The sequence below is a fragment of the Tauraco erythrolophus genome, chromosome 9 (assembly GCF_009769465.1).
Source record: "Tauraco erythrolophus isolate bTauEry1 chromosome 9, bTauEry1.pri, whole genome shotgun sequence".
In the NCBI taxonomy this organism is placed as follows: Eukaryota; Metazoa; Chordata; class Aves; order Musophagiformes; family Musophagidae; genus Tauraco; species Tauraco erythrolophus.
This window is the reverse complement of record NC_141473.1, coordinates 37653313-37671007: the sequence shown is the minus strand read 5'-3', so window position 1 is coordinate 37671007 and position 17695 is coordinate 37653313. Positions and strand designations below refer to the sequence as shown.

Here is a 17695-nt window from a genome sequence, read left to right as displayed (position 1 = left end):
GCCAGGATGCTCAGGATACCACGGGCTGCTGGAGGAGGGAACTGAGCCTGAACCAAAAGCTTGGGGAAGAGTAGCGGTGCGGGGTGAGTTAGTTCCCTTAGAGCAGGATCACATTTTGGTGGACTCCATGATGTCCCGGTCCTGGCTGGCAGGGGAGCTCCTGGGGCAGGCCGGCTGGCTCTGGGACATCGGCTGGCTCCTCCTGAAGGTATTGATGGAACATCTCAGGGAGCTCAGCCGCTTCCAGAGCCTCAGCTGGGGCTCGCTTGCATCCACTGGGTGATGGGGCATGCATTCACGGGACCCGGAGTGGGACTGGTCCAGTGCTGCCGGCTTGCAGAGGGTGACAAAGATGAGGAAGGTCGCGAGGAGGAGGAAGATGCAGACGAGTGTGATGATGAAGGCCAGTGGGTCTGCCTTCTCAGGGAATGTGGTAACAGGTGGGACCAGCTCAGTGGTTGAAACCAGAAGCCCAAGGAAAGGTGGGGTGGGAAGGGTCCCATTGCCAGCGTCCTCTGTGCTCATCTTCCCTGCAGTGCACAAGATGACACAGAGAAGCGATACGGGTGGTTACCACCTAGAAGCTGGACAGACAACCACCTGCTGTCCAACCTGATGGATTTTTGGCTTGCTTTGTTGTCCAAGGTCCACCCAGCCGTGTTTTCGGTGACACAGGGTGACAGGAGTCTGTGTGCTTTGCCTTGCTGTGGCAAAGCACAGAGGGAGGATCTATATCTGCAAAGTTGTGCCCTGAACTGAAGTGCCAAACCACCCGGCAGAGAAATCTAGCACTAGAAATCTAGTGATGAGCCCACACACACACACGTTGAGTGAAGCTTTTCTGGAAGTGATAAATAAGTGTTCACTAGAGAAGGTCCAAAGTCCTCCCCGCAAGCCGCTGGGGTTTGGCTCTTCTCTCTTCCCTAGAAATGTGGTTTTGTTGAATTGATTGTCACTTGGGGTTTTTTTGATTATTCCCTCTCCCCCAAAGAAAAGGAGTAGTTGTTTGAACCTCCACCTGTTGAGCTGCAGCGTTGTGCTAGCATCGCCTTTCGTTTTTTGCTGGGGCAAAGTGTAACACCCTCACCCTGCTTGTGGCGAGAATCCACCGGGGTTAGGCATCCTTCTGACCTGGTTTCAGGTTAGACAGGCCGCAGGTTTCTCAGCCAGCTCTGCAAATAGTGATGCAAACCAACTTCCCCCAGCCTCATCCGTCAGAGCTCTTAGCCAACACCCGATGGCCACGGTTCTTTCCCCACTGAGCCAGATACCCCCTGAATTTGTGTCCCCAGAGCAGTTTGCACCCATCATTTTGCTCCCGTGCACCCTCCCACACTCATCCCCAGTCCTGGATGGGCTGCGCCTGAGGCCGGCAGCTCCCCAGCTCGGAGACTAGGGCTGGGGAAATACCACTGTGCCAACCCTCTGCAACGCAGCGCCTTGGCTCAGCCCCTTGTGCTGGAGGTGAAGCTGCATTACGCTGACCTTCCTGCAGAGATGTGGGGGTTAGGAGTCTGATGGAGAGATGTTAGACTGGTCCATGGCTGGACAGTCTCCCGGCAAGTACGGATTTGGATTGAGCCCCGTGGGTTTGTGTAGGCAGCAGCCAGACGTTCACGGATAAAACACTCAACAAAGGGGAGAGGAGACATCAGCGAAATGTCTTTGATTGCTAATTGGAAACTATGAGATGCCCCGGCGGAGATGAGCCCAGTGGAAAGTGAGATGCTGCATCAGAAGAGACAAGCGTCGCTCACCGTCCAAATGACGCAGGAGGAAATGACCTTAAAGTAAACGCAGTGAGCACCACGAGGCCAAGTGCTCGGAGGCTAAGGAGCCCTTAACTCTGGGGACATGTGGCCACTTCCATGGGCCAGAGCCAGGTTTGGGCTCAGAAAACGGAAAATGCAAAAATAAATGGGTCAGCATCTGAGAACTTTCTGCAGCCCAGAAAGCCAACCGTATCCTGAGCTGCATCCAAAGAAGCGTGGGCAGCAGGTTGAGGGAGGGGATTCTGCCCCTCTGCTCTGCTCTTGTGAGACCCCCCCTGCAGTACTGCCTTCAGTTCTGGAATCCACAGCATCAGAAGGACATGGAGCTGTTGGAGTGAGTCCAGAGGAGGCCACAAAGATGATCCAAGGACTGCAGCACTTCTGTTATGGAGACAGGCTGAGAGAGTTGGGGCTTTTCAGTCTGGAGAAGAGAAGGCTCCAGGGAGACCTTCTAGCAGCCTTCCAGTACCTGAAGGGATTACAAGAAAGCTGGAGAGGGAGTTTGGACAAGGGCGTGTAGTGATAGGACAAGGGGCAATGGCTTTAAACTGAAAGAGAGGAGATTTGGATGAGATCTAAGGAAGAAACTCTTCCCTCTGAGGGTGGTGAGGCAATGGAACAGGTTGCCCAGAGAAGTTGTGGCTGCCCCATCCCTGGAAGTGTTCAAGGCCAGGCTGGATGAGGCTTCGAGCAACCTGGTGTAGTGGAAGGTGTCCCTGCCCATGGCAGGGGGGGTGGAATTAGATGGTCTTGAAGGTCCCTTCCAACCCAAACCATTCTGTGATTCTATGAACTCCTTCACTCAGGCAAATCCTTGTGCATGCTGCGAGCAGGCTTGGGGGATGGGGATCTCATCCCCTCCTCCAGAGTGACATTTCCAATTTCTCTTCACCCCAAAAGCGTTTCTTTATAGTGCAGTCTCTCCTTGTCTGGCTCAGCCCCAGCCCCTTCCCCTTGGGCAGTGGGAGCAGAGCAGCCCCTGGCAGCGGCAGCCATCCCAAGGACCCCCCTGCTCCTGGGCACTGCCTGGGCACGCCAGCCGGCAGGCAGGGCTCCTGCTTACCACACACACCAAAGGCAGCCTGAGCCAAGGTTACCACGGCTGCCTTAGTTCTGGCATTTACTGGCCGCACGTGGTTTGGCTTGGTGACCATGTATTGTTCATTCAGAGCGAGCTGGGAGGCACGGGCAATTTCTTCAGGTTGTTTTTTTTTGTTCCGTTGGTGGTGGCTGTAGGGTTTTTTCTTTTAAACCCAGCTGACAGAATCCCTTAGAAACCCATCAGGAGAGACCATGCTGATGTTTTCCAAGGCTTTTCCAGCCATGCCGTCTTCTTCTCTGGCTTCCGGTCCATCTCCTCCTCACACCCAGCTCGACTGGCAGAACTGTGGGTTCAGGGAAGGTCCAAGCTACCCTGTGCCTGATCCCTAACTCCTTCCCAAAAAAGAGCCGCTAAAAATCTGGGAAATCTTTGCAGAGTACCCATGAGTGGTGACTTTTTTTCAGGGCAAGTAAGTTCACTACATATTAACATGGACAAAGGGGATTCCCCCTCACCTCCTGCCTGAGACAGAGCTACAGCCATTTCAGCAGAATTTCAGCAAAAAAGCAACCAAAATCAGGGTCTTGCCAGCAGAAAGGTCAGAGTGTGAGAAGAGCAGCGCTCCCCGTGCCCTGGCCGCAGGATACTCAGGGACAAGGGCTTCCCTCCCGTGGGATGGGAGCTCACTGCCTTTCCCGACGCGTGGCAACGGAGCAGTTGCCCACAGCATTTCGTCCCCAATGGCCGAGCCACTGGCTGCATCCCTCTTGGTAGCATCATCCCTTCCCAGCATCGCTCTGCCACCCAAGCCCCACCTCAGCTGGGTTAAGAACAGGTTTGCTGAGGGGTGCCCAGCCTGGCAAACCCCCCTGAAAGAGTCATCCCTGGCTGATGGGCTCTAACACGAGATGTCCCCACGAGTGGTCGGGATCCAGCAGGGGTCAGATCAGAGAGAAAGAAGTTGCAAAAAGCAAAATGCTCCTGAGGAAGGCGGAAAGGAAGGAGAAATGACACTTATGCATGAGCAGAAGACGGCGGGCGCCATTCTGCCCAGCACCGGGTGCTGCATGCCCAACCAGCTGCCTAGTTTGGCAGGAGTTTTTCCATATGCTCTTCCTGCCTTCACTCATACTCCTGCAGAGAAAAGGCTGTTTTCAGGCACTTCTGTGCCTGTCGCACAGCTCAGATGAAAAGCAGCTTTCTTTCCCCGCCCCGTTTTGCTTAGCAACGCTTTCTTGGAGCTCCCCAGCTTTTCCCAACGCGCTTTTCCACTGACTCGCCGGAGGAGGTAATGCTGGAGGGTCCCAAACACCCAGCTTACCCACCCAGAGGGTCGGGTATCGAAAGCGAAGGGCTGTAAGTCATGCTGCACCCCATCACCCTCGCTGTTGAGCAGCAGTGCTGCATCCGCAGGACTCCTGTCGCCAGAACGGACAAAGCAACGTGCCAGGGAAGGCAGGAGGAATGCCTGCCTTCAAACCCACCCTGAACTTCCCACCTCCCCTCCCCAACCCCGTTGGCAGCCCTTTCCCTGGGGTGGCCACAGGGCCGAGAGCAGCAGCACATCCCTGCCCTGCCTCGCTCGCCCCTCGGGGCTGGCTCGAGTGGCCGGCGGTGGGTTTGCCACCGGGCTTTGGGCTCCCTACCTCTCAGCAACTGGCCAAGCCTGGACTTTGCCTCCCGCACGCCTGCCTTGCCGCTTCTCCCACCGTGCTCTGCCGGCCCACTCCTCCCTTTTGGAGGGTGGGAGAGAGATGGCAGCCGGGCCAGGGACAGCCCAAGCGGGTAAAGCCCAGGGGGTCCCCAAGCACCCTCCTGGGCTTTGCCAGCGTGCCTGTGCCCCGGCGGGGCGAGGGGGTCAAGCCCCCTGGGCTGCGTTTGGCTGGGCTTTGCCCCTGCGGGAAGGGCGAATGGTACGGTCGTGGGCTGAGCCCCCTGCGCCGGGGAGGGGGTGGAGAGGCTGCTTTTTTTTTCTTCCATCCTTTTATTCCCCTTGATTCCTCCTCCCTTTCTGACCTCTTTCCAGGAGCTGGGGGTGTTTGAACGGCAGCCTGAGGAAGGCTGGCTCTGCCCGCAGCCCGCTCCCTCGAGCCGAGGGATAAAGCAGGCTGGAGGCACCGGCGCTCGGCTGCACAAGGTGCCTCGCACCTGCAGCAGGAAGAGCTTTTCTCCCACCATTTTACTCGAGCGCAATCATTTTCCCAGTTTGGGAAAGTACTGCGTCTCCTCTGACACCTCGGTGGGTCAAAGCAGCAGCCGCCACCAAGCTTTTGCCAGGCTGCGGGCTGGCAGGAGCACGCGTTGGTTTAATGCAAAGTCGTCTTTTTGAAATAAAACCCAGATACCTGGGCTGACTCGTTTTGCCTAGTCCGTGCAGGCAGCTCCAGCAAATGCCTGGGTGAGCTGGGACAAGCGCGGGTAAGGGGGTGTTTGTGGGCTGTGGTTTGCTCATCACATTGAAAATCTGCCCGTTTGCTCAACTTGAAGTGCGTTTTTCCAGACACAGCGGGGCAGGGAATGGCACGAAAAAAGCTGCAAAGATTTGTCTCCTGTCCCTTAGGCTTCCCTCCTACCGCTGCCACCCTGGCACGGAGTTTTGGCTGATGGTCTTTTGGCTGACGGTGGTTTTGGCTGATGGTGTTTTTGGCTGACGGTGGTTTTGGCCGACAGGATAGCTTTCCCCAGGAGGGAGCCAGTGCGTGTGGCAGGCTGGTCTCGCCGTGCCAAGGCAGCCGACCTGCCTTGGCATCGCTTGCCTGCTGCCACGAAGCCCATCCATCACACCAGAGCCCATTCATCACACCAGAGCCCACCCATCACAGTGGAGAGGAGACAGCCCAGCTCCTGCCCAGAAATAGTCTCGGGGAGCCCCGGGGGTTGGAAGGGCTGGTGCAGGAGGGTGAGCTCTCTGCTGTGGATGAAAGGTGCTGGGTCCATGGTGAAACATGGAGCAAGGCACAGGGTTGTGTCTGGCCATAAGCAAGACATGAATCAGTTTGGGATGGAGGAGAATGGCATGTGTGGCACACAGGTGGTGAATCTGGAGAGTTTGCACGTGCAGGGTCAGCGTTTTCTAAGATTTCTGCCAGTGTGGGCTGATTTGGTGGAAGGGAACAAGCGCAGTTCAAGGCATCTTCAAACTGCATTTGGGAAGAGCAGCTCTGGCTCCTGTGGGTGTTACGTGGGGCGGTGGGTGAGAGCCAGCCTGGGGCTTTAAAGCTGAGCCCCTGTGAATGTCCCTCTCCAGGTCCCGCTTCCCAGCTGCCGTGGGCGACGGGCAGCTGGCTGGGGGTGCGGGGACAGCCCTGCAGTGTTGTTTGGCGACACCAGAGGGGACCCGTGTCCTGGGTTTCCTGGGGCGGATGGTTGATTCAGTATGGGCATGGACCCTGCAGCTCGTCACGGCTGAGGGGTGCTCCCACCCACTGTTTGGGGTCCTGCGGAGGCTCAGACTGGTGGCCAGGGCTGTTTGCGTTCACGTTCCTTTCGGTAATTTTCCTGCATGCTGCTGCTTGGTGACTCGGCAATAGGTTGCAGTGAAAGGGTAAACGCAAACGGCTCTCGGAGCCGATAGACCCAGGTGCAGGCTCGTGTGCTGGCCAAGAGGTGGGTCATTCCTTCAACACGGTGCATGATATGCCTCAATGCCAGGGGCTGGGTGCCCACCAGCCACAGGAGCAGCTTGCCATGCCCAGTCCCGGGCCAGCTCCATGGGCAGGGAAGCTCTGTCCCCGTGACATCTCCCCCAGGGCAAGCATTGGTGTGCAGGGCAGGATCGATGGAGGCACCTCCGCCAGCACAGCTTCCATGGCATGGTCCTCAGGCTGAGCTCTTGCCCAAGCCCATCCTACAGCTCATGTGGCAGCTGAGGGCTCCCAAGCTTGCTACGGTCCAGTGACCAGGGGAGGGTGACTTATTTTGCTTTGCAGTTGGTGAGCTCTCCTGGCTCAGGTGGAGGAGCAGGATGTCCAACCTGGGCAGGGTGGGAGGACTTGTCACAGTCCAGAAACCTCTGCCCTTCACCTCTACTGCTTTCCTTTTCTCGTGAAGGTGAAAGCTACAGACGCAGACGAAGGCGTTAACGGGCGAGTGTGGTACAGGATTGTCAAGGGTAAGTCCAGGTGCCCCTTGGTGCACCAGCACATTTGCACCAGGCTCTGGCCAGTGGCACGCACAGCCTTGTTCCACTCTCCATCCTTTCACATTTTGCAGCCCATGGAAACGTTTCCCCCACCCCTGGGCAAAACTGAAGCTTTATTGGGGTTAATTGCCAGGGGACGGTTTGTTTTGATGGACACCTAGTTGGCTTGACCAGGGCCAAACCCTGCTGAGCTGAGCCTGAGATAGCTGAAGGTGATGGGGGACTTGGGTTTCACTCAATAATCTGCCTCCGAGACAGCCCCCCGAGAGGGCTCAACGTGTCGCCGGGACTGGTGGGCAGTATCCATCTCTCTTTCCCCTTCCCGCTAGGAAACGAGCACAACAACTTCCGCATCAATCCCAGCACCGGGCTGGTGATGCGAGGCGTGCGGCACCTCGACAGGGAGCAGAACTCCTCTCACGTCCTGGAAGTGGAGGCCTACAACACGGAGCAGGGACCCATGAGGAGCTCCGTGCGGGTGAGGACCTCGCAGCTGCCAAAGCGTGGGCAGGAGCAGGGCTGGGCAGCAGAAGAGTTGGTGTAAAATATTTGGGATGCTTCATCAGAGGACAGTCATCTCCAGCCCTCGCAGGCGTGCAGGAGGTTTGAGATATCGGGCATGGAAATGCTGACAGAAGGTCTCCAGGGGCTGCTCGTGGGTGGAGGAGAGCTCGTTGGGGTTTTTTGTTGTTGTTGTTGCGTTTTTTTCTTTTTTCCCGTGACATTTCGGTGCGATGGTGCTGCTACGCGGTGCGGCAGTTGCTGTCAGAAGGAGTCCCGCTCATCCAGTGAAATGTGACTCTGCTGCTGGGTGGAAGAGCTGAGCCTCAGCCTGTTGGAAACCATGTCTCCTGGCCAGGCATCTATTTTAATAATCCTGGACCTGGTGGCAATAATCTTTAGCAGTGACACACCAGCTTCCCACGGTTCCCAGCCCTCGGGTCACATCTATTTTTAGCTCCACTGGTGGGGTGGGCTCTGGCTGAGCGTGATGTGCCTGCAGCACCAGCAGCAAGGAGAAAAGCAGGAGGAGAAGGGATGTTCCCTGGGGAAACGGCAGCTCGACCCGCTGAACTTTTTGAGCAAAATTTCCCACCGAGCCATTGGTGTTTCTCCGTTGCGGGCTCTCTAACTGCGAGGTTTCTAGCAGGGGATCCCAAAGCATGGAGGAATTAATATACAGGTTGTAACTCCCTCCAGCCAGGGCAGGGTTGAGTCACTCCAACCACAGGGCTTGTTTAGATCTATGATGTTAAATTGCGTGTGTTTGCTCTCCATCACGTGGTATTTGTAGTAGATAGGACATTTCTCCCATGCAGCAGATGAGTGCCATCGCCTCGCGAGCGCAAGCCCGCCTCACCCCTGGTTTCTCTGGGGGCTTTTGCAGGTCATCGTCTATGTGGAAGACGTCAACGACGAGGTGCCGGTGTTCACCCAGCGGCAGTACAACCGCCTGGGGCTGCGGGAGACGGCAGGGATAGGGACTTCGGTGGCGGTGGTCCGAGCCACTGACCGAGACACAGGTAGGAAGCTGGGGGTGAGAAACACCCAACTTGGAGGGGAAGGGGTTAAATTAGCCATTGCACGGATCCTGGGTTGAAATCCTCATGTGGGATGGGCTCTGCTCCGTGGTCGAGGTTGACATCGGTGGTGCCTGCCTCTTTGGGATGCTTGGTCCAACTGGCATCCTGGTTCCTGCTCCTTGCCCCAGGGAACGGCGGTCTGGTCAACTACAAAATCCTGTCGGGCGCCGAAGGGAAGTTTGAGATCGATGAGAGCACAGGCCTCATCACGACGATTGAGTACCTGGACTACGAGACCAAAACCAGCTACCTGATGAACGTTTCTGCCACGGACCAGGCACCCCCCAACAACCAGGGCTTCTGCAGTGTGTATGTCAGCCTGCTGAATGAGCTGGACGAGGCCGTGCAGTTCTCCAATAGCAGCTACGAGGCCGTCATCATGGAGAACATCGCCCTGGGCTCCGAGGTGCTCCGGGTGCAGGCCCGCTCCATCGACAACCTCAACCAGATCACCTACAAGTTCGACCCCAACACCAATGCCCAGGCGCTGTCACTCTTCAAAATCAACGGGATCACGGTAAGTAGCCACAGCATGGTCCCTCCGGGCTTGGTTGTCCGCTATGGACTTTGGTGTTGGTGGCTGACATAGCTGTTCATCCTCGGCAGGGCGTCATCACAGTCAAAGGCCAGGTGGATCGAGAGAAGGGGGATTTCTACACCTTGACGGTGGTGGCTGATGATGGAGGACCAAAGATTGACTCTACTGTGGTAAGCAGCTTCTACCCGCTTCCCTACCAACCTTTGCACAGGCAGCGCTGACCTCAGGTCACCTCCCTCTTCCTCTGGCATGGGACAGTATGTCCCAGTTGTCCTCTCTGCTCCGGCCACCAGGGTCTGGAAAGTCTGTTTTGAGGGAAACCCCTGTGTTGGCATAAGCACGTACTGGTGACTTTTAGCTTCTCCAGGTCACAGGGTGGGATTTTTCAGAACCAAAAAAAAAAATACCCACCCCAAACTGTCATTTGCAGGTTGCTTACCAAGCTAAAATAGTTTTGAGGGAGGTAAATTTGGGGGCCTTGAAATATTTCAGGGTGGTTGATGTTCAAGAGGGTTATATTTGGCAGTTTCAAAGGCAGCCGAGCAGGGGGGTGATTTGCATTTCTCCACCGGGGCAGGAGGCAGGCGGGGTGCAGGGCAAGCCTGGTCCCCGTGCCACGGGCAAGGGGCAGCTCAGCTGGCACTGCCCAAACTGGGCTGGTTTGGGCCAACTGGACCCCAGGGGGGTTTGAAACTGGAGGCTGTTGCCTCTAAAAACGATGCTGGATGACAGAGGCAGTGAACAAGCACTGCCTGTTCCCCCGGGCACCAGCAGCCGTGCTCTCTGCACGCTGCCATGCTCTCGTATGAGCGTCTCCCACGGTGAGGGGGAAATCCGCCAAGTTCATCTAGAAAAGACAAAGGGATGCCCCAACAGAGGAGCCTCCAAATCACCCGGCACTGCCACAGTGGGACGTGGGGCCACGCCACTGCTCCTCACGGCAGCCCACGCATCCTCATCCCTCACTAACTCTTGTTTTTTTTGTTTTCTCTGCTTCCCCATGTGCTCTCCTCCGACAGAAGGTAAGCACGGCCGTCGTGCTGGCATCACCTTGGGGCCCAGGATCCATCCTGAACTCCTCATCAGGCTATGGGGAGGGACTAGGGTGGAGGTCTCCAGCCCCATCCCACCAGCACCAGTCTCTGTGACACCCCCTGGGACATGGTGCCAGCCAGCAGAAATCCCAGCGCGTTGCTCTGGCACTCGGGACAGCAGCTGCCGGATCCACGGCGGGGGCTGAATGGGCTCTCCCCACTCCTGGCTCTCCAGTCTTAATTCAGCGGCAACAATAACTGCATCACCCCGAGGAGCACAATTCGCTCCCTGGCTTCCTCCGGGATGTTGTCCCATTCAGCCCGGCCGCACCTGGGGGCTCGAGGCACCCATAAATAGAGCCCCGGGAACAGAAAAGCTCTTCCTCTCTCATTTCTGTGTCGCCTTGCAGCTCTTTGATTACAAACACGATGAGAGCATTTCCTCTGGCTGATGGTGGCCAAGGTAGCCCGGTCCCCGGTAGCCTCCGCGATGCAGCGGGGTTCCCCTCCAAGCATCTCCTGCCCACTCTCTCACCCGCCCATGTGCCTTTTCCCAGGAAGGAGCTCACGTCATCTATATGCCAAATTTTCCCAGGTTTAGTTAAACAGAGGCAGCTCCGACTTCTTTGTGCCCATTGATGCTTTAAGGCAAACCCTGCCCAGCCTCTGGTGCTGGGAGCATGGGTGAAATCACCATTTGTGATTAAGATTGTAAAAGCTGAGCAGGAAAGGGTCACCCGACAGCACCGTGAGCTGCTCCATGCCCACCTACTTGGAGAACGAAAAAACGGCGGATGCTCTATAGAGAAATCCACCTGTGCGCTCTTTCTCCATCCTCTAAGCATCACTCCTGCTCCTCCTCCTCCTCGGCAGACAGGGATGTAGCTTCAGCTCCTGGGCTCAAATACCCACACTCGTTCCCACGCGGGATGGACAACGCTCACGCTGTCGGCACCTCGGAGGGGTGCAGCGGGTCGAGAGCTTGCGGAGGGTGTCAACGTGGCTGTTGGTGCCGGGGGTGGGTGGGGGGCCGGCTCCTGCCCGTGCCCTGCCCAAGCCCCGTGCCGTGTCCCCAGGTGACCATCACGGTCCTGGACGAGAACGACAACAGCCCTCAGTTCGACATCACCTCTGACTCGTCCGTGAGTGTGGCGGAGGACAGCGCCGTCGGCAAGAGGGTGGCCGTGGTCCTGGCCCGCGACCCCGACGCAGGGAGCAACGGGCAGGTAAGGAGGTCGGCGCGGCAGATTCGGGGCTGCCCGTAGGGCTGTGGTAGCCTTTCACCGAGGCAGAAGTGTCTTCCCAATCTCTTCCCCTCATCCGCATTCCTTTGGGAGCAAACTCTGGTCGTGGACACCAGCAGTTTTGGGGGCGTTTGTACCCGCCGGAGAGGAAAAGCATCATCCTTGGGCTGTGTGGGGCAAAGAGCTCCGTGGGACACGTGTCGGAAGGAGCCCAGCAATCTGAAAACCAGCTGTGGCTTGGGGAACGGCAGCGGAGCCCGTGGCAGGCTGAGCAGGAAGCTCTCTGACAGTTGTTATTTCCTTTACCAGGCAGGCAGGCGTTAACGAGGTCCCGTCACCCTCCGTACAAAAATTGCTAGCCTCATACGAGCGCTGGGGACGAGACCAAGGTTGGCCCTTGGGAGTTTGCTTTGGGGCGGCTGCAGTAAGCCAGAACATCCGCAGGACTCCAACGTGTTGGACCTTTTAAAATGCTCAGAGGCTTCCCCAGGCGACGCTGGGTTTATTATTGTAGGGTCACCATTCTCGCCTTTCTCCACACCACGTTCCCTGCCCTGTTTCTGTTTCCCCGTGATGTTTCCAGGTGACGTTTTCGCTGACATCGGGGAACATTGGGCGGGCTTTCGAGATCCGTACCACCAACAATACCTACGGAGAGGTGTTTGTGGCACGGCCGCTGGACCGGGAGCTGCTGGATCACTACACCTTACGGGTAAGCACCAAACCACCTCACTGACTGCCTTGGGCTTCTTCTGGTTTGAGAATCAAGGCTTTTTTCTTGGGGCTGTGAGTTTAAAAAGAGCGTTTTCTTGAAAACCCATCCCCAACTGCAGATCCAAGCCTCGGATGGTGGCATGCCTCCCCGGAGGAAGGAGCACACCCTGCGAGTGAACATCCTCGATGTCAACGACAACCCCCCCATCATCGACAGCCCCACTGGCTACAACGTGAGCGTGAGCGAGGTGAGTGCTCAGCCCTGCTTCTCTCCTTCCATGCTCCCAAGGTGAGATCTGCCCACAAATCAGGTCTGACCACAAGTGGTCAGACTTTATCTTGGATGATATAAAGGGTTGGTGGCTTCTTGGCAGACCTCATCTTGGATGATGTAAAGTTTGATGACCCCTTGCAAACCTCACCTTTTGTCATTTATGGGTTGGTGGCTCCTTGCAGATCTCACCTTGCGTCATATAAGGGTTGGAGGCCGCTTGCAAACCTCACCTTGGGTGATTTAAGGGTTGGTGGCCCCTTGCAAGCCCACATCTGTGACAATCTCCTACCTTTGGGCTAGAAGAGAGCTCTGCAGGCAACTCAAGCCCATGAGGCCGCAGGAATCAGCAGGAGAGAGAAGTGGCTACACGCCCGTGGAAATGTCACCAAAGCGACACAAGAGGCAGCGCGGTGCAGAATAGGAATTGCTTTCAGGAAGCAGCTCTGCAAGAGCTAGATAATTAAGCAATAAAACACAATCAGGCATGAGAAAAGACAACTTATTTCCTGACAGTTTAATTCCTGGACCGACGGGGTTCTCAATTTGACGACGAAAAATGAAATAGGAGTAATAGCCGGCGACACTCGGCTGTAAGGAAGCGCTGCTCATGATTAATAGCTTCGCATTAAAGTTATTGCCCTGTTTTAGGATATTTTCTTATCTATTTAATACATGTTCAGAGCCGGTTGAAGAAGAGAATTTCTGTTTTGATTTCCCCCATAATGGGACTATCCAAAAATAATTAGCCGAGCTCCGAGGCCATTACACAGCCTTCACCTTTGCATGCACGCCGGTTTTTACTCTCTTCCAGGCTGTGCCAGCCTAGGAAGGACCTAACACGCCGCTTTCTGCGGCGGGGAGCCAAACCAGTTCGTCACAATGGATGGGAGATGCTGTAATGTAAGGGCAGAGCGGTGCAATTTCGGCGGCTTAACAGCAAATGTCGGCCACTAGTTTTATTTAGAAAACAAGTCCGTTTAGAAAACGTGTTTAGTTTCAGAGTTTCGAACCGAAAAAGAGTGGAGCGCTCGGCCTGTGGTGGATCCCCAGCTGAGCTGTCAGCGGCGAGGCGAATAGCCTCGCTTGAGTTTTTGCACGAAGGTGAACTGTTTGCAAGAATCATAGAGTCATAGAATGGTTTGAGTTGGAAGGGACCTCGAAGACCATCTAGCTCCAACCCTCCTGCCATGGTGGGCAGTGAAGGGACACCTTCCACTAGATCAGGTTGCTCAACGCCTCATCCAACCTGGCCTTGAACGCTTCCAGGGCTGGGGCATCCACAACAAAGCACTGCAAAACCGGCATCCAGAAGCTGGTAAAGGAGAGAGCCTCCTGCTTGACTGCTGGGTATCAGAGCAGCAAGTTTGGAGCCTAAAGCACTGCAATTCCTGGAAAAACCCCGCTCTGTATTAGAATTGTGTTATTAACTATGAGTTTTGTACATCACGAGATACGTGCGGTTTACGTCGTGTACCTCTGCCACTCACCCCGCTGTCTTGCCCTGCAGAACGTCGGCGGTGGCACGGCGGTGATCCAGGTCCGTGCCACCGACCGGGACATCGGCCTCAACAGCGTCCTCTCCTACTACATCACCCACGGGAATGAGGACCTGACCTTCCGCATGGACCGCGTCACCGGCGAGATCGCCACCCGGCCCTCCCCACCGGACCGCGAGCGGCAGAGCTTCTACAGCCTGGTGGTCACCGTCGAGGACGAGGGCAACCCCTCTTTGTCGGTGAGCCACCAGCACGTGCTTTTTGGGGGAGGATGGAGGTGGGCAGCACTATGGTTGTGGGCTTAGCGTTGAGACGTCGAGCAGGGAAGATGGGGAGCAGGCACCCACAGTTTGGGTGGCCGGGCCATTTGGGTTATGTCTCAGGGTCCAAATGTGCTGGTATGGATCAGAGCCTCCTTTGGCACCTGGTCCTGTGGAACCCTCTCTTGCAGTCGTTCATGCGAGATGCTTTCCATCCTGCTGCTTCAGCTCTGAAGGGGTTTTAGCAGAAGCGTTGAGCTGTTTCTCTCCCATCCATAAAGGCTAGAAATATCAAGAGCATCCCAACGGGCAAGTGTGCTGCCAGCTGCAGGAGTTGTCCTGCTCGCTGGCTCCTTGTGCTGTGAGTCTGAAAGGTCTTGGGACATTGGTCTGGCCAATCTCAGGGCGGGCTGGTGCATGCAGCATCAGCCGAACCACAATTCTGCTCTCTGCAAACCCATGGATGTCTGCCTCTGGTGCCCACAAACGAGATGAGCTCCAGTAATTAGTGCTACAGGTCCATGCCATGTGAGGTTTGGGCAGCTCATTAGCCAGGTTGCTGCCGTCCGGAGTGTCGTGCCTGCGTTGAGTGGGGTCTGAGCATGCGTTTGGGGGCTGATACGAGACCCCGTCCGTCATCCTTCGGTCTGGGGAGGTGGCCAACTTGCTTTGTAGCCACCAGCCTGCAGGAGTTGCCCAGTGGGTAACTGCATTTGCTGCAGCCTGGCTTCTCTCCCTCGCACCTTCCCCTCTCCATGGATAACACGTCTCGTTATTTGTGCCTTTAAGGAGGACTCTAGCATGGGAGAGTCGAAAGAGCAACCTCCCCTTTGGCAGAGGGGTTGGAACTAGATGATCTTTAAGGTCCCTTCCAACCCTAACCATTCGATGATTCCGTGATTTGGGGCATTTTGCAGCCCCAAGTCCCTCCAGACCCCACGGTTCTACGGAGACGAGTGAGCACACAAAGCAAGCCCGGATCATGAGACAGGGAGGTGTGACACCCTGCCTGACACCCTGCCATCCTTCCTCTCCCCCACCTCCACCTGCTATCTCTTGCTATCTCTCTGATCTCCTGGCACGGGTCTCGCTGCAAAGCCCTGCTCTACATTTGGAGGAAACGGGTTGCAACCAGCAGTGCGAACTGTGGCTTGTAACTCTCGCTTCAGGCTCTGCACTCTTGCCTCCTCCCTCTCTCCCAGGCAGCTCACTGAGCATCACCATCGTTTTCTTAAGCCCTGCTGCCTCTGTGGCTTAAATCTAGGCAAGCCTCTTCCCCCAAAATGAGAGAAGACAGCTTCATGCAATGACAGCACCTGATACTGCCAGCTCCTCCTCGTCTCCATTGCCCCAGGAGCATCACTGTGTGCCCAGCCAGCAAATCCAATTGCAATGGCAATGCCCTCTTCCCTTCCTGGTGCCGGAGAGGACAAGTGACACAGCTTATGGCTTCACGCTGCCAAAGCGGTGTCCCAGCGGCCTCACTTGTCCTCAGGGTTTCTGCTGGGTGACCACCACGTCACTGGCGCAAGTCGTGCCAGCAGCAACACTTGAAATCCCGCTGCGCTGAAGCCGAACAAAGCGCCCGATGACCCGATTCCTGAGCAGAGAGAAGAGTTTGGGCCCTTTTCGGAGCTTGGGGATGCTTAGGTCTTGTGAAAGGCTGTCCTGCGTGTCCCTCGGTGACTGCCGGCCTCGTGCCTGGCTGATGAAACCATGTCTGTCAGGAGTTTGTCACCCACCAGAACTGTCGGTTTCGCAAGTCAGTGGAGGCTGATGCAACAGGTGGACAAAAGGGAATCGCTGTTAGTAATTCGTACGTCCCTTCACGTGCTGAGTGTGGCAGAGGCAGAAGAAACAGAGCTGGGAGAGGGCTCGGAGGTCCCGCGGTGGTCTACAATACCCGGGATGGCAGGGGTGAACGGACACTGGCCGTCCACTCGGGAGCTGGAAATGCAGGGGCCAAAATGTAAAATGCCAATGATAAAAGGAGAGTGTTTACCCAAAAAAAGCATCGCAGGAAAGAAAACCTTTCACAAGCCGGTGGGCTGCAACTGTAAAACCTTGGTGTCCTTGCATGGGAATTGCCAGTCACCCGGGCTCGGGCTGACCCTGGTGCAAAGCTGCAGCTGCACCTCCCCAAGGGCTGGCCCTGCTCCGGAGTCTTTGGGATGATTCCCGCAGCAGAAAAAAGGACGTCTGCCTGAGGGAGCTGCAGCACCCACGTGTGCCGGAGTAGGGCTCCTCCTGGCACCCGCAGACCCAGGCACTGGCAGCTGTAGTGAGGCAGGGTGGATCGGCCAAGCCCAGATCGCTGCCCAGGTGCCTATCTCACAGCCGGCCCTGGCCAGGGCTTGCTTCAGCCTCAGCACTTTTACGTTCTCATCCGCCCGCTCCGAAACAAAAGTTCAGGTGACGCTTCACGGCGGCTCCTCGCTCTCCCCATCAGCGAAGCCCCCAGTGCTGATGCAGCGGAAAACAGCCAGCAGTGGGTGCCAGCTCCATGTGCGTTCCCAAGCCAGGTGCTTGCAAGAGCCGGTGGGACTTGGCAAGGTCTTGGAGAGGATGCAAGCATCTTGCTGGGTCACCTTCCCCATAAGCATCCTGCCTGGATGTGCAGTACTGTGCCAGAGGAGCCCCGCAGCCTGCGGCATGGGGTATCCCGAAAAAGGGGATTCCTGCAGCAAAGAGAGAAACCTCTTTCCAACAAAACTTTATTCTGTCATCAGGCAGTGCGTTCGTTAGCAAACGGAGGGACTCCGAGAGGATTTCAAAGCATTTAGGACCTGCAGACAGGCAAATCCACCCCCGTGCCTTCCTGGCTTCTGGGATGGGGAGAGAGAATCTGGGCGAGTTTTCCCAGCAAAGCTGGGAAAGGAGCCGAGCCGTGGGTGGCAATAAAGCGCCGAGTCCCGTGCTCAGGAAGTTACGTCCGCAGCGGGGGCGTTGGTGCTGGCTTCTCCTTTATCCCTCCGCCTGCAACCGGAACATCTTAAAGTTGCTTTTGCTGAGACCAACGCTGGATTAACCAAACCCTGGAGCGGGCCGGGGTGTCCCGATGTACCATGCCCGTTGCAGAGGCCAACGGTGTTTCCTGCAGCCACGTAGCGTGAGAATCGGGCATGCTAGCGGGATGCTCTGCCCAGGCACGCTGCTCAGGTCTGACGCTTGTTTTGATATGACTAATATTTATGTTTGTCTAGTGGCAGGGTTTTTTTCCCTTTCTTTACAACAGAAACAGACACAAGAGAAAAGAAACAAACACACTCTTGAGTAACAGCGTCTTGGATAAGCGGTGCCGGGGTGCTGCGGTCGGTCGGAGGATGCTGTGAGGGCACCCATGTCCCCTGGGCCATCGTAGCGGGGTGTGATGTGCAACCCCAGGGACAGCTGCTCGGGCTGTGCTGGCCCTGGGAGGATGGGAGAAGGCAGCCAGAGCATTTCCCAGTGCCTGCTGCTTGCTCCCGTGCCTCTGCCTCTCCACTTTGACCATGTCACAGGAAAATCCTCCAACACCCTTCAGACGAACTTTCTAATTTACAGGCATTAAAAAAAAACAACCCATTCAAAAAATGTAAACATCCTTTTTTTCTTTTA

At 56.3% G+C, this 17695-nt stretch overlaps 2 protein-coding genes across 2 annotated transcripts in view; one reads left to right on the top strand and one right to left on the bottom strand.

The window, feature by feature from the left end:
* CDH23 (cadherin related 23) overlaps positions 1–17695 on the top strand; it is a 194239-nt gene that overhangs the window by 146628 nt on the left and 29916 nt on the right. The window contains exons 28-37 of the mRNA XM_086616195.1: positions 6865–6925; positions 7285–7433; positions 8343–8478; positions 8667–9055; positions 9145–9246; positions 10096–10098; positions 11187–11336; positions 11938–12066; positions 12188–12316; positions 13850–14077. Of these exons, the coding sequence (XP_086472321.1) occupies positions 6865–6925; positions 7285–7433; positions 8343–8478; positions 8667–9055; positions 9145–9246; positions 10096–10098; positions 11187–11336; positions 11938–12066; positions 12188–12316; positions 13850–14077 (1476 nt within the window). The remainder of the gene's footprint in view (positions 1–6864; positions 6926–7284; positions 7434–8342; positions 8479–8666; positions 9056–9144; positions 9247–10095; positions 10099–11186; positions 11337–11937; positions 12067–12187; positions 12317–13849; positions 14078–17695) is intronic.
* C9H10orf105 (chromosome 9 C10orf105 homolog) lies at positions 109–525 on the bottom strand. Its single transcript, XM_009983034.2, has one exon. The coding sequence runs from the start codon at positions 523–525 to the stop codon at positions 109–111; it is 417 nt and encodes a 138-aa protein (XP_009981336.2).

Bases quoted from the DNA above. Each gene is read 5' to 3' on its own strand.
- C9H10orf105 (XM_009983034.2), bottom strand. From the start codon at position 525: ATGAGCACAGAGGACGCTGGCAATGGGACCCTTCCCACCCCACCTTTC.